Below are 20,598 nucleotides of genomic sequence, written 5' to 3'. Positions count from 1 at the left end.
CATCATACCGGTGCCAAAGAAGAACCAGGCAACGTGCCTCAATGACTACCGTCCGGTGGCCCTGACGTATGTCGTAATGAAGTGCTTCGAGAGGCTGCTCATGAAGCGCATCATCTCCATACTCCCAGAACGCCTTGATCCACTGCAATTCACATACTGTCGCAAACGGTCCACATCAGACGCCATTTCCCTGGCCCTACACTCATCCCTAGAGCATCTCGACAACAAGGACTCCTACATCAGACTCCCACTTATTGACTACAGCTCCGCCTCCAACACCATAATCCCAGCCAAGCTCATGTCAAAGCTCCGAAACCTAGGTCTTGGCTCCTCACTCTGCAACTGGATCCTCGACTTTCTGACCCACAGACCACAATCAGTAAGAATAAACAACACCTCCTCCACAGTAGTCCTCAATACCGGGGCCCCGCAAGGCTGCGTACTTAGCCCCCTACTCTACTCCCTGTACATACACGACTGCGTGGCAAAACTTGGTTCCAACTCCATCTACAAGTTTGCTGATGATACGAGCAGTGAGCCGCATCTCGAATAACGATGAGTCACAGCTCCAGGGTCCCAGGTTCGGTTCCCGGCTGGGTCACTGTCTGTGCGGAGTCTGCACGTCCTCCCCGTGTGTGCGTGGGTTTCCTCCGGGTGCTCCGGTTTCCTCCCACAGTCCAAAGATGTGCGGGTTAGGTGGATTGGCCATGCTAAATTGCCCGTGGTGTCCTAAAAGTAAGGTTAAGGGGGGGGTTGTTGGGTTACGGGTATAGGGTGGATACGTGGGTTTGAGTAGGGTGATCATTGCTCGGCACAACATCGAGGGCCGAAGGGCCTGTTCTGTGCTGTACTGTTCTAATACAGGAGGGAGATAGAGAACCTAGTGGAGTGGTGCAGCGACAACAATCTATCCCTCAATGCCAGCAAAACGAAAGAGCTGGTCATCGACTACAGGAAGCCAAGTACTGTCCACACCCCTGTCAGCATCAACGAGGTGGAGATGGTTAACAGTTTCAAATTTCCAGACGGGCGCATCACCAAAAATCTGTCCTGGTCCACTCACGTCGACGCTATCACCAAGAAAGCACAACAGCGCCTATACTTCCTCAGGAAACTAAGGAAATTCGGCATGTCCACATTAACCCTCACCAACTTTTACAGATGCATTATAGAAAGCATCCTATCCGGCTGCATCACAGCCTGGTATGGCAACTGCTCGGCCCAGGACCGCAAGGAACTTCAGAGAGTCGTGAATACCGCCCAGTCCATCACACGAACCTGCCTCCCATCCATGGACTCCATCTATACCTCCCTCTGCCGGGGGAGGGCGGGCAGCATAATCAAGGATCCCTCCCACCCGGCTTACTCACTCTTCCAACTTCTTCCATCGGGCAGGAGATACAGAAGTCTGAGAACACGCACAGATTCAAAAACCGGTGTTACCAGACTCCGAAACAACCCTCTTATGGACTGACCTCATTAACACTACACCCTGTACGCTTCATCCGATGCCTGTGCTTATGTCGTTACATTGTGTTTCCCTATTATGTATTTTCTTTAATTTCCCCTTTTTTTCAGGTACTTAATGATCTGTTTGAGCTGCTCGCAGAAAAATACCTTTCACTGTACCTCGGTACACGTGAGAATCAACCAATCCAATCTGATCCAGTGTAAAGGACTCTCTCACCTCCTGAGCTGCATTACAGCCACATCCTTGGAGCTGTGGAAATCCAGTTGCCTGAGGAAGCGATCTTTGACGTAAAACAGGGCGTTCCCATGAACTGCATAGGCAGGCCTCTCCCGCTCCAACTTAAATACAATCATCCCACTGTCGTGACCTGTGAGAGGATCGAGGGAACAAGGCATCAACACAACCGGGTCAGAAAAGGCATCCGACAATCGTTAATTCTCAATATCTTATCTGTCAAACTGAATAAATGGTCAGTACTGAGGGAGTGCTGCACTGTCAGAGGGTCAGTACTGAGGGAGTGCTGCACTGTCACAGGGTCAGTACTGAGGGAGTGCTGCACTGTCAGAGGGTCAGTACTGAGGGAGTGCTGAACTGTCAGAGGGTCAGTACTGAGGGAGTGCTGCACTGTCAGAGGGTCAGTACTGAGGGAGCGCTGCACTGTCAGAGGGTCAGTACTGAGGGAGCGTTGCACTGTCAAAGGGTCAGTACTGAGGGAGTGCTGCACTGTCAGAGGGTCAGTACTGAGGGGTGCTGCACTGTCAGAGGGTCAGTACTGAGGGAGTGCTGCACTGTCAGAGGGTCAGTACTGAGGGTGTGCTGCACTGTCAGAGGGTCAGTACTGAGGGAGTGCTGCACTGTCAGAGGGTCAGTACTGAGGGAGTGCTGCACTGTCAGAGGGTCAGTACTGAGGGAATGCTGCACTGTCAGAGGGTCAGTACTGAGGGAGCTGCACTGTCAGAGGGTCAGTACTGAGGGAGTGCTGCACTGTCAGAGGGTCAGTGCTGAGGGAGCGCTGCACTGTCAGAGGGTCAGTACTGAGGGAGTGCTGCACTGTCAGAGGGTCAGTACTGAGGGAGTGCCGCACTGTCAGAGGGTCAGTACTGAGGGAGTGCTGCACTGTCAGAGGGTCAGTACTGAGGGAGTGCTGCACTGTGGGAGGGTCAGTACTGAGGGAGTGCTGCACTGTCAGAGGGTCAGTACTGAGGGAGTGCTGCACTGTCAGAGGGTCAGTACTGAGGGAGTGCTGCACTGTCAGAGGGTCAGTACTGAGGGAGCGTTGCACTGTCAGAGGGTCAGTACTGAGGGAGCGTTGCACTGTCAGAGGGTCAGTACTGAGGGAGCGTTGCACTGTCAGAGGGTCAGTACTGAGGGAATGCTGCACTGTCAGAGGGTCAGTACTGAGGGAGTGCTGCACTGTCAGAGGGTCAGTACTGAGGGAGTGCTGCACTGTCAGAGGGTCAGTACTGAGGGAGTGCTGCACTGTCAAAGGGTCAGTACTGAGGGAGTGCTGCACTGTCAGAGGGTCATTACTGAGGGAGTGCTGCACTGTCAGAGGGTCAGTACTGAGGGAGCGCTGCACTGTCAGAGGGTCAGTACTGAGGGAGCGCTGCACTGTCAGAGGGTCAGTACTGAGGGAGTGCTGCACTGTCAGAGGGTCAGTACTGAGGGAGTGCTGCACTGTCAGAGGGTCAGTACTGAGGGAATGCTGCACTGTCAGAGGGTCAGTACTGAGGGAGCTGCACTGTCAGAGGGTCAGTACTGAGGGAGTGCTGCACTGTCAGAGGGTCAGTACTGAGGGAGTGCTGCACTGTCAGAGGGTCAGTACTGAGGGAGTGCTGCACTGTCAGAGGGCCAGTACTGAGGGAGTGCTGCACTGTCAGAGGGTCAGTACTGAGGGAGTGCTGCACTGTCAGAGGGCCAGTACTGAAGAAGTGCTGCACTGTCAGAGGGTCAGTGCTGAGGGAGTGCTGCACTGTCAGAGGGTCAGTACAGAGGGAGTGCTGCACTGACAGAGGGTCAGTACTGATGGAGTGCTGCACTGTTTGAGTGTCAGTACTGAGGGAGTGCTGCACTGTCAGAGGGTCAGTACTGAGGGAGTGCTGCACTGTCAGAGGGTCAGTACTGAGAGAGTGCTGCACTGTCAGAGGGTCAGTACTGAGGAAGCGCTGCACTGTCAGAGGGTCAGTACTGAGGGAGCGCTGCACTTTCAGAGGGTCAGTACTGAGGGAGTGCTGCACTGTCAGAGGGTCAGTACTGAGGGAATGCTGCACTGTCAGAGGGTCAGTACTGAGGGAATGCTGCACTGTCAGAGGGTCAGTACTGAGGGAGCTGCACTGTCAGAGGGTCAGTACTGAGGGAGTGCTGCACTGTCAGAGGGTCAGTACTGAGGGAGTGCTGCACTGTCAGAGGGTCAGTACTGAGGGAGTGCTGCACTGTCAGAGGGTCAGTACTGAGGGAGTGCTGCACTGTCAGAGGGTCAGTACTGAGGGAGTGCCGCACTGTCAGAGGGTCAGTACTGAGGGAGTGCTGCACTGTCAGAGGGTCAGTACTGAGGGAGTGCTGCACTGTGGGAGGGTCAGTACTGAGGGAGTGCTGCACTGTCAGAGGGTCAGTACTGAGGGAGTGCTGCACTGTCAGAGGGTCAGTACTGAGGGAGTGCTGCACTGTCAGAGGGTCAGTACTGAGGGAGCGTTGCACTGTCAGAGGGTCAGTACTGAGGGAGCGTTGCACTGTCAGAGGGTCAGTACTGAGGGAATGCTGCACTGTCAGAGGGTCAGTACTGAGGGAGTGCTGCACTGTCAGAGGGTCAGTACTGAGGGAGTGCTGCACTGTGGGAGGGTCAGTACTGAGGGAGTGCTGCACTGTCAGAGGGTCAGTACTGAGGGAGTGCTGCACTGTCAGAGGGTCAGTACTGAGGGAGTGCTGCACTGTCAGAGGGTCAGTACTGAGGGAGCGTTGCACTGTCAGAGGGTCAGTACTGAGGGAGCGTTGCACTGTCAGAGGGTCAGTACTGAGGGAGCGTTGCACTGTCAGAGGGTCAGTACTGAGGGAATGCTGCACTGTCAGAGGGTCAGTACTGAGGGAGTGCTGCACTGTCAGAGGGTCAGTACTGAGGGAGTGCTGCACTGTCAGAGGGTCAGTACTGAGGGAGTGCTGCACTGTCAAAGGGTCAGTACTGAGGGAGTGCTGCACTGTCAGAGGGTCAGTACTGAGGGAGTGCTGCACTGTCAGAGGGTCAGTACTGAGGGAGTGCTGCACTGTCAGAGGGTCAGTACTGAGGGAGTGCTGCACTGTCAGAGGGTCAGTACTGAGGGAGTGCTGCACTGTCAGAGGGTCAGTGCTGAGGGAGTGCTGCACTGTCAGAGGGTCAGTACAGAGGGAGTGCTGCACTGACAGAGGGTCAGTACTGATGGAGTGCTGCACTGTTTGAGTGTCAGTACTGAGGGAGTGCTGCACTGTCAGAGGGTCAGTACTGAGGGAGTGCTGCACTGTCAGAGGGTCAGCACTGAGAGAGTGCTGCACTGTCAGAGGGTCAGTACTGAGGGAGCGCTGCACTGTCAGAGGGTCAGTACTGAGGGAGCGCTGCACTGTCAGAGGGTCAGTACTGAGGGAGTGCTGCACTGTCAGAGGGTCAGTTCTGAGGGAGTGCTGCACTGTCAGAGGGTCAGTACTGAGGGAATGCTGCACTGTCAGAGGGTCAGTACTGAGGGAGCTGCACTGTCAGAGGGTCAGTACTGAGGGAGTGCTGCACTGTCAGAGGGTCAGTACTGAGGGAGCGCTGCACTGTCAGAGGGTCAGTACTGAGGGAGTGCTGCACTGTCAGAGGGTCAGTACTGAGGGAGCTGCACTGTCAGAGGGTCAGTACTGAGGGAGCGCTGCACTGTCAGAGGGTCAGTACTGAGGGAGTGCTGCACTGTCAGAGGGTCAGTACTGAGGGAGTGCTGCACTGTCAGAGGGTCAGTACTGAGGGAGTGCTGCACTGTCAGAGGGTCAGTACTGAGGGAGTGCTGCACTGTCAGAGGGTCAGTACTGAGGGAGTGCTGCACTGTCAGAGGGTCAGTGCTGAGGGAGTGCTGCACTGTCAGAGGGTCAGTACAGAGGGAGTGCTGCACTGACAGAGGGTCAGTACTGATGGAGTGCTGCACTGTTTGAGTGTCTGTACTGAGGGAGTGCTGCACTGTCAGAGGGTCAGTACTGAGGGAGTGCTGCACTGTCAGAGGGTCAGCACTGAGAGAGTGCTGCACTGTCAGAGGGTCAGTACTGAGGGAGCGCTGCACTGTCAGAGGGTCAGTACTGAGGGAGCGCTGCACTGTCAGAGGGTCAGTACTGAGGGAGTGCTGCACTGTCAGAGGGTCAGTTCTGAGGGAGTGCTGCACTGTCAGAGGGTCAGTACTGAGGGAATACTGCACTGTCAGAGGGTCAGTACTGAGGGAGCTGCACTGTCAGAGGGTCAGTACTGAGGGAGTGCTGCACTGTCAGAGGGTCAGTACTGAGGGAGTGCTGCACTGTCAGAGGGTCAGTACTGAGGGAATGCTGCACTGTCAGAGGGTCAGTACTGAGGGAGCTGCACTGTCAGAGGGTCAGTACTGAGGGAGTGCTACACTGTCAGAGGGTCAGTACTGAGGGAGTGCTGCACTGTCAGAGGGTCAGTACTGAGGGAGTGCTGCACTGTCAGAGGGTCAGTACTGAGGGAGTGCTGCACTGTCAGAGGGTCAGTACTGAGGGAGTGCTGCACTGTCAGAGGGTCAGTACTGAGGGAGTGCTGCACTGTCAGAGGGTCAGTACTGAGGGAGTGCTGCACTGTCAGAGGGTCAGTACTGAGGGAGCGCTGCACTGTCAGAGGGTCAGTACTGAGGGAGTGCTGCACTGTCAGAGGGTCAGTACTGAGGGAGCTGCACTGTCAGAGGGTCAGTACTGAGGGAGCGCTGCACTGTCAGAGGGTCAGTACTGAGGGAGCGCTGCACTGTCAGAGGGTCAGTACTGAGGGAGCTGCACTGTCAGAGGGTCAGTACTGAGGGAGCGCTGCACTGTCAGAGGGTCAGTACTGAGGGAGTGCTGCACTGTCAGAGGGTCAGTACTGAGGGAGTGCTGCACTGTCAGAGGGTCAGTACTGAGGGAATGCTGCACTGTCAGAGGGTCAGTACTGAGGGAGCTGCACTGTCAGAGGGTCAGTACTGAGGGAGTGCTACACTGTCAGAGGGTCAGTACTGAGGGAGTGCTGCACTGTCAGAGGGTCAGTACTGAGGGAGTGCTGCACTGTCAGAGGGTCAGTACTGAGGGAGTGCTGCACTGTCAGAGGGTCAGTACTGAGGGAGTGCTGCACTGTCAGAGGGTCAGTACTGAGGGAGTGCTGCACTGTCAGAGGGTCAGTACTGAGGGAGTGCTGCACTGTCAGAGGGTCAGTACTGAGGGAGTGCTGCACTGTCAGAGGGTCAGTACTGAGGGAGTGCTGCACTGTCAGAGGGTCAGTACTGAGGGAGTGCTGCACTGTCAGAGGGTCAGTACTGAGGGAGTGCTGTACTGTCAGAGGGTCAGTACTGAGGGAGTGCTGCACTCTGCTGCATGTAAATATCTGTACCCTTTCTGTTAGAAGGAGGGCAGTGCGGTCGTGTCCCTGGTGTCCTTGGGGTCAAACCTATCCCTCAAACAAAACCATGAAAAACAAATGATCCAGGTTGTGATCGCATTTCAGTCGTTGACATATTGCTGTTCATTCGCTGGTTGTTCTGCTCCCTCTATTCCAGCAGTGACTTTGATGCAAAACCTTTGCCACTTTGGGACATGGCGAGGGGGATAGAGCGGCTGGAGAAAGTGATACCCACCCATGTACCCACAGCTCCTTACCTGCAGCGAAAAGGTTGAGGTTGGGGTGGGCACCGAGGACCCAGAAACGGTCGTGGTCTCGTCGGAAGGTCTGCACGCCAGTCCTGCCCAGTAATCGGGGGGAGTGGGAGAGAGAGCGAGAACAAGGTCAGTCTGGCTGATCCATCTGGTGTGCCTTCCCCACTTACTCCCTGTACACCTGCGGAAATGCCGTGTCCTCACTACATTCCAGCCCTGATGCTCTCTGGCAGCGCGACTCCCGGCATTAACGCCTTCCTGACCCCTTCACCCCCTGCCGCTCGGTCCCCCTTCACCCCCTGCCGCTCGGTCCCCCTTCACCCCCTGCCGCTCGGTCCCCCTTCACCCCCTGCCGCTCGGTCCCCCTTCACCCTCTGCCGCTCGGTCCCCCTTCACCCTCTGCCGCTCGGTCCCCCTTCACCCTCTGCCGCTCGGTCCCCCTTCACCCTCAGCCCCCGTGCCGCTCGGTTCCCCTTCACCCTCTGCCCCCGTGCCGCTCGGTTCCCTTTCACCCTCTGACCCCGTGCCGCTCGGTCCCCCTTCACCCTCTGACCCTGTGCCGCTCGGTCCCCCTTCACCCTCTGACCCCGTGCCGCTCGGTTCCCCTTCACCCTCTGACCCCGTGCCGCTCGGTTCCCCTTCATCCTCTGACCCCGTGCCGTTCGGTCCCCCTTCACCCTCTGACCCCGTGCCGCTCGGTTCCCCTTCACCTTCTGACCTCGTGCCGCTCGGTTCCCCTTCACCCTCTGACCCTGTGCTGCTCGGTTCCCCTTCACCCTCTGACCCTGTGATGCTCGGTTCCCCTTCACCCTCTGACCCCGTGCCGCTCGGTTCCCCTTCACCCTCTGACCCCGTGCCGCTCGGTTCCCCTTCACCCTCTGACCCCGTGCCGCTCGGTCCCCTTTCACCCTCTGACCTCGTGCCGCTCAGTCCCCCTTCGCCCGCTGGCCCCAGCCTCTCACCTCTTGGACATGTCCCAGACTCTGATGCTCTTATCCTCCGAGTTGCTGAGGATGAGTTCTTGACGTGGGTGGAATACAGCACACGAGACATTATTGTAGTGGCCACGGCAAGTGTCCACCTCCCAGGCCTTTGAATCTGAGAGAGACACGCAGAGAGAGTGGGTCAGACTGGTGACTGTTCAGGACCCCGTCATAAACACTTTCCTCATCGAAAATACTGAAGGACCAAGAACATTCTGATAGAAAGTGAATGCAAGGGGTATCCGCGTGGGCCAAAGGCGGGGCCGGAGGGGGGGTGCCTCGTGTGCGCGAGGGGGGGGGGGGGGGGGGGAGAAACGGCCTCGTGCTCCCCGGGTGGACGACGGCCTTGTGCGCCCTGGGGGAGGAGGGAGCGTACTGTGGGGAGTGGAGGCAGAGAGCCTTGTGCGCAAGTAAGGGGGCCGCATATGAACAGATATTTGGTGGTATCACCAACTGGGAGAATGATTTAAGTCCATATCATGACCCAGGGAGCAGTGGAATTACACGGCCGGCCCCGCCGCGCCCAGCCACCCCCTCCCCCCTGGGGCTCAGCCCCGACGCACACAGCCCTGACAGCAGGGGGAGCCGAAAGACATATAGGTGACGGACTCACCATTCATCCGCCAAATCTTCACCTGCCGGTCGTCTGCACCCGACACAATCAGGGGCATGCTGGGATGGAAGGCTGCCCAGTTGACACCTCGATCGTGACCCTGTGAAGCCGAGGAGATGGGTGGGGAAAAAAAAACACAGGAGGGTGAGGGTGGAACCTGGGCTGCCCCCGTGGTTGGGGGCAGGAAGGCAAAACAATGCAGGAGGGGGGACTGGTGGGGTGAAAGAGAACAGAACGGGGTGGGGGTAAGCAGAGGAACTGGAAGGTGAAGATGACCAGACGGTGACACAAGAGACAAAGTAGGGAGAGACACAAGGGAATCTCATGCGAGGAGAAGCCGTGAAATACCTCAATGGAAAGGTTGGTTCTCTGCTTGGCAATAAGAAGCAAAACACAATACCAGAGGCATTTGGGGAAGTGATCGACGAGCGAACTAAAAGTGAACATAGAGTCAGAGCTATACAGCAGAGAGAGGCCCTTCAGCCCATCGAATCTTTGCCAGCCATCAAATACCTATCTATTCTAATGCCATTTTCCAGCACTTAGTCGCTCTGTATGCTATAGCAGTGTTTTCAAACTCCCCCCACCCCCGAGGACCCATTTTTACCAACGGGCCAACCTTCGCGACCCCCGCCGGCCGACCTTCGCGACCCCCGCCGGCCGACCTTCGCGACCCCCGCCGGCCGACCTTCGCGACCCCCGCCGGCCGACCTTCGCGACCCACCATTTTCTCTCTTGTTTGCTGCTGACAAAATGGAGGAATCGCAATCGCGCCCAAAGCATGTGATGTCAAAGTTCGGGGAGCGTTACCTCCCTTCAGGGCAGGAAGATTACATTAAATCTAAAAACAAATCGTCTGCTGCGTCTCCGATTGAGCAAATTCGCACACAACAGCAGGCTTTTAACAATGCCGGCTGTGAGCGGTCTTCAAAATAACGGTCGCGACTATATAAAAAAATGCGGGCGCACTGCACACGCGTTCCTGCCCATTGGTGGGCATGTGCCAAAACACGGTGATTCTGCGCGTGCGTACCTTTGAGCGGGCACACATGCGCAGTGCGCCTGCATTTTTGGTTGCACACGCCTGCGACCCACGACCCCGACTTTGACTATACTGTGCTATGGCATTACAAGTGCTTATCTGAATACTTCTTAAATGTTGAGGGTTTGCACCTCTACCACCCTTTCAGACAGCGAGTTCCAGATTCCCACCACCCACTTAGTGGAAATGTTTTTCCTCACATCCCCTCTAAATCTCCAGTCCCTTACCTTAAATCCATGCCCCTGGTTATTGCCCCTCTCCTCCCTATTCACCCTATGTTCCTCATAATTTTGTACACCTCAATCAGGTCCCCCCTCTCAGCCTTCTCTGCTCCAGGGAAAACAACCCCAGCCTAACAAGTCTGTCTTCAGAGCTGTCCTCCTCCTGCCCAGACAGCATCCTGGCCAATCTCCTCTGCACCCTCTCCAGTGCAATCACTTCCTTCCGGGACTGGAGAACTGCCTTCCACAACTGGAGAACTGCTCCCGGCACTCCAGCTGAGGCCGGATGAGCATTTTATGCAGCTCCATCATAACCTCCCAGCTCTTATAATCTATGTCACGGCTAACAAAGACAGAATTCCATTTACCTTCTTAACCATCTTCTCCGCCTGTCCTGCTGGCATTAGGTAATCTTTGGACATGCACACCAAGATCCACCTGAGTCTCTGGTCCTACCATTCATTGTTCTTCCCTTGCCTTGTTAATCCTTCTAAAAGGCACCACCTCTCACTTTTCAGGGTTAAATTCCGACCTTGGGTCACTGTCTGTACAGAGTCTGCACGGTCTCCCTGTGTCTGTGTGGGTTTCCTCCGGATGCTCCGGTTTCCTCCCACAGTCCAAAAGTGCACAGGATTACGGGGTTACAGGGATAGGGTGGGGGAGTGGGCCTAAGTAGGGTGCTCTTTCAGAGGGCCAGTGCAGACTCGATGGGCTGAATGGCCTCCTTCTGCACTTTAGGAATTCTGTGCTCCTTTGGACTGCCTCTTTATACATGATTGAATTGGATTCCAAGTAAAATGTACGGAAATGGACGTTCTGGGGGGAATTATCTCTTCTGTAGGGTTGTTTGGTAAATTGGGTTCTCCGGATTCACGGTTCACCGACAGAAAAAGTAACTCACCTCCAAGACATGCTTGACCACCGCATCGGTGGTCCCAAAGAGATCGACGCCAGAAATCCCGCGAACATCGCTTTCCACTGCCCCAGGGGAGAGATTCTTCTTCCGGAGACCTGACAGAGAAATTTAGCATGGTGGGTGAGAGGCGGGCGAGCACGGTGGACAGGGGCAGGCAAGCGGCGGGCAGAGGGCGGGCAACTAAAGCAAGCAATACTTATTTGTAAAGTATTTCTCAGGAATGGAATAAGTTTTAGTACTGAGTCACGAGGAGATATCAGGGATGGGTGAGCAAAAGCTCACTGAATAATAACAATCGCTCATTGTCACGAGTAGGCTTCAATGAAGTTACTGTGAAAAGTCCCTAGTTGCCACATTCTGCCGCCTGTTCGGGGAGACTGGTACGGGAATTGAACCCGCGCTGCTGGCATTGTTCTGCATTACAAGCCAGCTGTTTAGCCCACTGGTGGAGGTTGGCAGGATCGACTTAAAGGAGGACAGTGGAGAGGTGACGAGGTTTAGCGAGGCAATTTCAGAACGTACGCCCCAGGCAGCTGGAGGCACGGCCGCCAATGGTGGAGCGATGAGAATTGAGGGATGTTCAAGAGGCCGGAATTGGAGGAGCGCAGCGATCTTAGAGGGTTGCTGGGAGAAGTTACAGAGATGAAGAGGGTTGTAAAGGCAAGAGGAAGTTAGAGATAGGGATGTAGGGACTGGAGGAGGTTACAGAGATAGGGAGGGTTGATGGGGCTGGAAGAGGTTACAGAGATAGGGAGGGTTGTGGGGACTGGAGGAGGTTACAGAGATAGGGAGGGTTGGAGGGACTGGAGGAGGTTACAGAGATAGGGAGGGTTGTGGGGACTGGAGGAGGTTACAGAGATAGGGAGGGTTGTAGGGGCTGGAGGAGGTTACAGAGCTAGGGAGGGGTGTGGGGACTGGAGGAGGTTACAGAGATAGGGAGGGTTGTGGGGACTGGAGGAGGTTACAGAGATAGGGAGGGTTGTAGGGGCTGGAGGAGGTTACAGAGCTAGGGAGGGGTGTGGGGACTGGAGGAGGTTACAGAGATAGGGAGGGGTGTGGGGACTGGAGGAGGTTACAGAGATAGGGAGGGTTGTAGGGGCTGGAGGAAGTTACATAGATAGGGAGGGCTGTAGGGACTGGAGGAGGTTACAGAGATAGGGAGGGTTGTAGGGACTGGAGGAGGTTACAGAGATAGGGAGGATTGTAGGGGCTGGAGGAGGTTACAGAGATAGGGAGGGTTGTAGGGACTGGAGGAGGTTACAGAGATAGGGAGAGCTGTACGGACTGGAGCAGGTTACAGAGATAGGGAGGGGTGTGGGGACTGGAGGAGGTTACAGAGATAGGGAGGGTTGTAGGGGCTGGAGGAGGTTACAGAGATAGGGAGGGTTGTAGGGACTGGAGGAGGTTACAGAGATAGGGAGGGTTGTAGGGTCTGGAGTAGGTTACAGAGATAGGGAGGGTTGTGGGGACTGGAGGAGGTTACAGAGATAGGGAGGGTTGTTGGGGGTGAAGGATCTATATAAACAGCATGGATACAGGAATAAATTTCTATAGCCAAATTTGCAGATGTCAGAAAAATAGAAATTTGCAAAGAAGAAATAAGAACCTTACGATATAGATAGGTTAGCAGAGTGCAGGGTGCTGGGACAGTGAGTAAATTTGAGGGGGAGTTAGATTTAATTAGTAATGGGTTGAAGGGTTGCGGAGAACGGACAATGTGGGGAGTTGAGGCCAGGATGGGATCAGCCATGGTCATATTGAACGGTGGAGCAGGCTCGAGGGGTTAAATTGGCAGAAACTCACACGGGCATCCACCCTAAGACCACGGCTGTAAACAGACTGGTTCAGCATCAGGTACAAGGGAGGGCGAGGAGGTGGATTGGCATTTCCTCAATTCCCCCCTTCCCCACCATGCGGAACACGCTGTTCCGCTAACCCTCCCCTTCCCACGCAGTGAACATCAGGAATCGCCACGGCCGCAGCCCCAAAGCCCGAGACTTACCAGAAATATCCCAGACTCGGACCGTCTGATCCAAGCTTGCTGAAACAACCAAATCTTCCGAAGGATGGAACTGGGCACACATCACATAATGGTTATGCCCCGTCAGCACACTGTGTCCGGGGAGGGAAGGAGGTGGGGGGAGAGAAGACATGGAGGTGGAAGAGGAGAAGAGGTATAAGAACAAATCATAGAATCTGTACAGTGCAGGTCATTCGGCCCATCAAGTCTGTACTGGCCCCTGCCCCAATAGAGCACCCTATCTGGGACAATCGCCCCACGCTATACCTGTAACGCCACCTAACCGTTGGACACTAAGGGGCAATTCAGCATGAGCAATCCACCGAACCTGGTCATCTTTGGGCTGTGGCAGGAAACGAGCACCCATAGGAAACCCACGCAGACACGGGTAGAACGTGCAAACTCCACACAGTCCTGAGGCCGGAATCGAACCTGGGTCACTGGCGCTGTGAGGCAGCAGTGCTAACCATTGCCCACCATGCCTCACCAAATCAGAATTTATTTCCACAAGTAACAAGGTTGCATCCTCCCCGTCCCAATTGCCCCACACCAAATCGGATTTCTCCTCCAACCCCCCCATGCGTTGAAGAGAAACCCATTTTGCGGGGCATTAGCAATTTCTATCCCTTTCCCCATGATACAGAACCACACTCCCACCCACCATGTCCTCTCCCCGAGCACTTACCACACACAGGTTCGCGATTGCCAATTCCAAATTCGGATTGTTTGGTCATCGGAAGCACTCAGGATCCAAGGATATTCCTGCCAGGAAAAACAAACCAACTTATCTCACCTGCTTAAGCATGAATCCTGGGTCAGACCACACTTGGAGCATTGTGCACAGCTCTGGTCTCCATATTGGAGGGTAACTAATGTCACTTCAATATTCAAAAAGGGAGTTAGAGAGAAAACAGGGAATTATTGACCAGTAAGCCTAACATCAGTACTGGGGAAAATTCAAGGACTTTATAGCAGAGCATTTAGAAAACAGTGGGAGGATCAGAGCCGTCATGGATTTATGAAGGGGAAATCGTGCTTGACAAATCCATTGGAATTCTTTGAAGTAACTAGTAGAGTTGACAAGGGGGAGCCAGTCGATGTGGTATATTTGGATTTTCAGAAATCATTTGACAAAGTCACATACAAGTGATTATCGTGCAAGATTAAAGCGCATGGGTTTCTGGGAAGTATATGGAGATGGATAGAAAACTGGTTGGCAGAAAGGGAATGGAATTAACCCTTTTTTTCAAATTGGCAGGCAGTAACTAATGGGGTGCCACAGGGATCGGTGCTGGGATCCAGCTATTCACATTATAGATTAATGATTTGGACGAGGAAACAAAATGTAACATCTCAAAGTTTACAGATGATATCCAGTTGGATGGGAGGGTGACTGTGGCGAGGATGCAGGGATCCTACAGCAAGATCTGGACAGGATGGGCAAGTGGGCAAACCAATGGCAGATGCAGTATAATTTGGATAAGTGTGAGGTTATTCACTTTGGAAGCAAAAACAGGCAGGCAGATTACTACCTGAATGGCTATAAATTGGGAGAAGGGAGTGTGCAGTGGGTCCTGGGTGTCCTTGTGCACCATTCGCTGCAGGTGCAACAGGCGGTAAAGAATGCGAATTGGCCTTCATTGAGAGAGGTTTCGAGTACAGAAGCAGGGATGTGTTGTTGCGATTATACAGGGCCTTGGTGAGGCCACGCCTAGAATATTGTGCGCAGTTTTGGTCTCCTTTTTTGAGGAAGGATGTTCTTGCGCTCGAGGGAGTGCAGCAAAGGTTTAGCAGGCTGATTCCAGGAATGGCGGCATTGTCATATGAGGAGAGAAAATGGACGAGGTACTAAATTAATACTTTGCATCAGTATTCACTAAAGAGAAGGAATTGGGTCACATTGAGATCCAAAAAGACGAGGTGTTGGGCGTCTTGAAAAATATTAAGGTAGCTGAGTCCCCAGGGCCTGATGGGATCTACCCCAGAATACTGAAGGAGGCTAAAGGGGAAACTGCTGAGGCCTTGACAGAAATCTTTGGATCCTCACTGTCTTCAGGTGATGTCCCGGAGGACTGGAGAATAGCCAATGTTGTTCCTTTGATTAAGAAGGGTCATCCAGGGAACTAACGCTAGTGAGCATTACGTCAGTGGTAGGGAAATTACTGGAGAGAATTCTTCGAGACAGGATCTACTCCCATTTGGAAGCAAACGGATGTATCAGCGAGAGGCAGCACGGTTTTGTGAAGGGGAGGTCGTGTCTCACAAACTTGATACAGTTTTTCGAAGAGGTCACAAAGATGATTGATGCAGGTAGGGCAGTGGATGTTGTCTATATGGACTTCAGTAAGGCCTTTGACAAGGTCCCTCATGGCAGACTGGTACAAAAGGTGAAGTCACACGGGATCAGGGGTGAGTTGGCAAGGTGGATACAGAACTGGCTAGGTCACAGAATAGCAATGGAAGGGTGCTTTTCTAATTGGAGGGCTGTGACTAGTGGTGTTCTGCAGGGATCAGTGCTGGGACCGTTGCTGTTTGTAGTCTATATAAATGATTTGGAGGAAAATGTAGCTGGTCTGATTAGTAAGTTTGCAGACGACACAAAGGTTGGTAGAAATGCGGATAGCGATGAAGACTGTCAGAGGATACAGCAGGATTTAGATCGTTTGGAGACTTGGGCGGAGAGATGGCAGATGGAGTTTAATCCGGACAAATGTGAGGTAATGCATTTTGGAAGGTCTAATACAGGTAGGGAATATACAGTGAATGGTAGAACCCTCAAGAGTATCGACAGTCAGAGAGATCTAGGTGTACAGGTCGACAGGTCACTGAAAGGGGCAACACAGATGGAGAAGGTAGTCAAGAAGGCATATGGCATGCTTACCTTCCTTCATTGGCCAGGGCATTGAGTATAAGAATTGGCAAGTCATGTTGCAGCTGTATAGAACCTTAGTTAGGTCATCCTGCTCCTATGTTTTTATCTCCCTCGGTTCAGCCACACTTGCAGCACTGTGCTCAGCTCTGGTTTCCATATGACTAGGATGGGCCCTCCCCAACCTCGGCCCCTGTCCACTATGCTGCCAGCCCTCCCTCTCTATCCTGTCCCCTCCACACATGCAGCAACTCACATGGTGAAAGAACGTAGTTCGAATATAATCCAGGTGGCCAAGCAAGGTGAAGAGGCAGCGCCGGAGTTTATAATTCCAAACCTGCAGGTGACAAAGCAAGAAATGTTTGAAGAACACACTGAGGCCAGAGCAGATCAAAGAGCCTGGGGTGGGGGTTCCTCTCCAGCCAGGGTCAGGCAGTGACACTCCATAAACAACTACCTTAATCTTGTAGTCATCCCCACCGGACACAAACAGGGGCTGCTGCTCATGAAAGTCAATTCCTCGGACAGGCCCTGCAGGGAGAGAGAGAGAGAGTGTGAGAAGAGAGGAGAGATATGCTGGGGAGCCCCAGGGGTGGGGGTGAGGTGGAGCCCGAGGGGGGCCAGGGGGAGGAGCCAGAGGGGGGAAGGGGAGGAGCCAGAGGGGTGGGCAGGAGCCCGAGGGGGACCCAGGGGGGAAGGAGGAGCCCGAGGGGGGCGGGAATACCGGGTGGGAGACAGAGCGGGGAAGAGGAGACATTCCTGGTCTTGCCACAAACTCACCGTCATGTTCGTCGAACTTGTCGATCAAGGTGCACATGCGGTAATCCCAAAGCTGGACCACACCATTGTGCAAACTCGCAAGGATCCAGGGTCGTTTGGGATGGAAACTGAGTCCTAACGAGAGCAGGGAGGGTCAAAGGAGGGAAAACAAGAGGTTAACCACAGAACATCAGTCCTCATATTCTCCATGTAAACCCTGAACACCTCGCTTAACAATCCAGGCTCCATTTCACCAGCAGATATCTGTTATTCTATATATAAACCACCCGAACCCCTCGATTAGATTGCAGTCTGTAACTCACTCCCGGTTATCTGTCATTCTGTATATAAACCACCCTGAACCCCTCGATTAGATTCCAGTCTGTAATTCACTCCCGGGTATCTGTTATTCTATATATAAACCACCCTGAACCCCTCGATTAGAATCCAGTCTGTACCTCACTCCCAGGTATCTGTTATTCTATATATAAACCACCCAAACCCCTCGATTAGATTCCAGTCTGTAATTCACTCCCGGGTATCTGTTATTCTATATATAAACCACCCTGAACCCCTCGATTAGATTCCAGTCTGTACCTCACTCCCGGGTATCTGTTATTCTAGTTATAAACCACCCCGAACAGATTCCAGTCTGTAACTCACTCCCGGGTATCTGCTATTCTATATTTAAACCACCCCGAACCCCCCGATTAGATTCCAGTCTGTAACTCACTCCCGGGTATCTGTTATTCTATATATAAACCACCCCGAACCCCCCGATTAGATTCCAGTCTGCAACTCACTCCCGGGTATCTGCTATTCTATATATAAACCACCCCAATACCCCTCGATTAGATTCCAGTCTGTAATTCACTCCCGGGTATCTGTTATTCTATATATAAACCACCCTGAACCCCTCGAATAGATTCCAGTCTGTAACTCACTCCTGGGTATCTGTTATTCTATATAGAAACCACCCTGAACCCCTCGATTAGATTCCAGTCTGTAACTCACTCCCGGGTATCTGTTATTCTATATATAAACCACCCTGAACCCCTCGATTAGATTCCAGTCTGTAACTCACTCCCGGGTATCTGTTATTCTATATAGAAACCACCCTGAACCCCTCGATTAGATTCTAGTCTGTAACTCACTCCCGGGTATCTGTTATTCTATATATAAACCACCCGAACCCCTCGATTAGATTGCAGTCTGTAACTCACTCCCGGTTATCTGTCATTCTGTATATAAACCACCCTGAACCCCTCGATTAGATTCCAGTCTGTAATTCACTCCCGGGTATCTGTTATTCTATATATAAACCACCCTGAACCCCTCGATTAGATTCCAGTCTGGACCTCACTCCCAGGTATCTGTTATTCTATATATAAACCACCCAAACCCCTCGATTAGATTCCAGTCTGTAATTCACTCCCGGGTATCTGTTATTCTATATATAAACCACCCTGAACCCCTCGATTAGATTCCAGTCTGTACCTCACTCCCGGGTATCTGTTATTCTAGTTATAAACCACCCCGAACCCCCCGATTAGATTCCAGTCTGTAACTCACTCCCGGGTATCTGCTATTCTATATATAAACCACCCCGAACCCCCCGATTAGATTCCAGTCTGTAACTCACTCCCGGGTATCTGTTATTCTATATATAAACCACCCCGAACCCCCCGATTAGATTCCAGTCTGTAACTCACTCCCGGGTATCTGCTATTCTATATATAAACCACCCCAATACCCCTCGATTAGATTCCAGTCTGTAATTCACTCCCGGGTATCTGTTATTCTATATATAAACCACCCTGAACCCCTCGATTAGATTCCAGTCTGCAACTCACTCCTGGGTATCTGTTATTCTATAGAGAAACCACCCTGAACCCCTCGATTAGATTCCAGTCTGTAACTCACTCCCGGGTATCTGTTATTCTATATATAAACCACCCTGAACCCCTCGATTAGATTCCAGTCTGTAACTCACTCCCGGGTATCTGTTATTCTATATATAAACCACCCTGAACCCCTCGATTAGATTCCAGTCTGTAACTCACTCCCGGGTATCTGTTATTCTATATAGAAACCACCCTGAACCCCTCGATTAGATTCCAGTCTGTAACTCACTCTCGGGTATCTGGTATTCTGTATATAAACCAAACCCAACCTCTCTATATAATTCCAGTTATGAATAAATCACCCAAACCCAGTTCAATTTTATATCTGACTCATGGTGTGGGGACTTGAGGCAATACCTGTGTCAGCAAAGGGGTTTACTGGTAACAAGAGAAAGGTTCGCTGCATCTAGAGGTTTCTAAACAGGTTGTCACTCCATGACTGGTGTATCCACTCCTAAACCTTGTGCCCTGTGTTTTGTCCCCATTGGTTGGCGTTTTGTGCGCTCATACGTGATAGGCCCAGAGTCAGTCGTGTGCACCACAAGGGATTGCCGCTTAAAGGGGCCACACCACCACACCTCACCCCCTCCCCTCCCTTAAAGTGCCTCAAACACTATTTACAACAGGGGTTATTTCCAGTCAACCCTGTACCAGAAATGGTGGAACCAAAAAGAGACAGCCCGTAACAGTCTTTCAAAAAGTTAATCTGTCAGGGGGAGTGCACTGCCTCAGTCACCTCCATCACTGAGCGAGTGTCGCAGTCAACAGGAGGTTGCCTCGAGGAGCCACCCAGTTCTTCGGTGCACACGCTCCTCTTCAGCTCCGAGGGGTCATCGGCAGTGCCCCTACGGAACTCGCAGGTTCCCGCTCTGCCGTAGGGGACACTGGTGATGTTCACTGGTGATGTTCCAGCTGTTTTGAAATTGAGATTGTGGTCCCGATCATGGGGATGTCACTTTAAGAAATGTTTGTCTGCTCAAGTTACTGCAGTGGTGTCAGAGTGTGTGGAGCTCGGCTGTCTGACAGCTTTTAGTATCGCTTTGAGAAAAGCTTGGGTGTGTCTTTTTAGAGTTGGAGCTGCAGCCAGCCGAAGAAGGTGTGTTGTTCTCTCTGATGGGAGATAATAAGGAGTGTACCTCAGATTATCATAGAATTTACAGTGTAGAAGAGGCCATTCAGCCCATCGAGTCTGCACCGGCTCTTGGAAAGAGCACCCTACCCAAGGTCAACACCTCTACCCTATCTCCATAACCCAGTAACCCCACCCAACACTAAGGGCAATTTTGGTCACTAAGGGCAATTGATCATTGCCAATCCACCTAACCTGCACATCTTTGGACTGTGGGAGGAAACCGGAGCACCCGGAGGAAACCCACGCAGACACAGGGAGAACGTGCAGACTCCGCACAGAGAGTGTCCCAAGCCAGAATCGAACCTGGGACCCTAGAGCTGTGAGCAATTGCACTATCCACAATGCTACCGTGCTGCCCATTAGGAAGGAAATCCAAGAGGATGGAAAAGAAATGAAAAGTTTCAAATGTTTTCACTGTAATAAACTAAGCCATGTAAAGTCACAGTGGTGGGGGTTGAAGAAAAGCACTGGGAAGGCTGAAGTGGTAAATTAGGGTAAGACAGTGGGGTTTGTTAAAGTGGGAAAGGAAAGCCCAAGTGAAGCGAAGGAGGTGCAAAAGATTGTACAGCCTGATCAAGAGGTGATTGATAAGAAGGTGCCAGATGTCTTTAAAGAATTTAATTGTGTGGGTAAAGTGTATTAATGTGCATCAGGAGGAGCAGGTAAAGAAGTCACAATTTTAAGTGATACGGGAGCTAGTCAATCTTTAATGGTAAGAGCGTGGAGATAAGTTGGGAAGTACTAAAATGGCTATACATGCTGTGGATGTGGGAAATGCTGTTCCAATCAAACAACATCCATATAGACTTAACCCTTTAAAATTGGCA

The 20,598-nt window shown here is 52.6% G+C and overlaps 1 protein-coding gene across 1 annotated transcript in view; it reads right to left on the bottom strand.

Moving 5' to 3' along the window:
- copa (COPI coat complex subunit alpha) overlaps nucleotides 1–20,598 on the bottom strand; it is a 69,347-nt gene that overhangs the window by 40,876 nt on the left and 7,873 nt on the right. Inside the window, exons 3-12 of the mRNA XM_038801076.1 lie at nucleotides 16,757–16,870; nucleotides 16,434–16,507; nucleotides 16,233–16,313; nucleotides 13,793–13,869; nucleotides 13,090–13,199; nucleotides 11,073–11,182; nucleotides 8,909–9,008; nucleotides 8,275–8,410; nucleotides 7,316–7,398; nucleotides 1,688–1,838 (exon numbers count right to left, since the gene is read on the bottom strand). Of these exons, the coding sequence (XP_038657004.1) occupies nucleotides 1,688–1,838; nucleotides 7,316–7,398; nucleotides 8,275–8,410; nucleotides 8,909–9,008; nucleotides 11,073–11,182; nucleotides 13,090–13,199; nucleotides 13,793–13,869; nucleotides 16,233–16,313; nucleotides 16,434–16,507; nucleotides 16,757–16,870 (1,036 nt within the window). The remainder of the gene's footprint in view (nucleotides 1–1,687; nucleotides 1,839–7,315; nucleotides 7,399–8,274; nucleotides 8,411–8,908; nucleotides 9,009–11,072; nucleotides 11,183–13,089; nucleotides 13,200–13,792; nucleotides 13,870–16,232; nucleotides 16,314–16,433; nucleotides 16,508–16,756; nucleotides 16,871–20,598) is intronic.

Source organism: Scyliorhinus canicula, chromosome 6 (genome assembly GCF_902713615.1).
Source record: "Scyliorhinus canicula chromosome 6, sScyCan1.1, whole genome shotgun sequence".
In the NCBI taxonomy this organism is placed as follows: Eukaryota; Metazoa; Chordata; class Chondrichthyes; order Carcharhiniformes; family Scyliorhinidae; genus Scyliorhinus; species Scyliorhinus canicula.
Note: the sequence above shows the minus strand (reverse complement) of the source record. Positions and strands in the feature narration are given on the sequence as shown.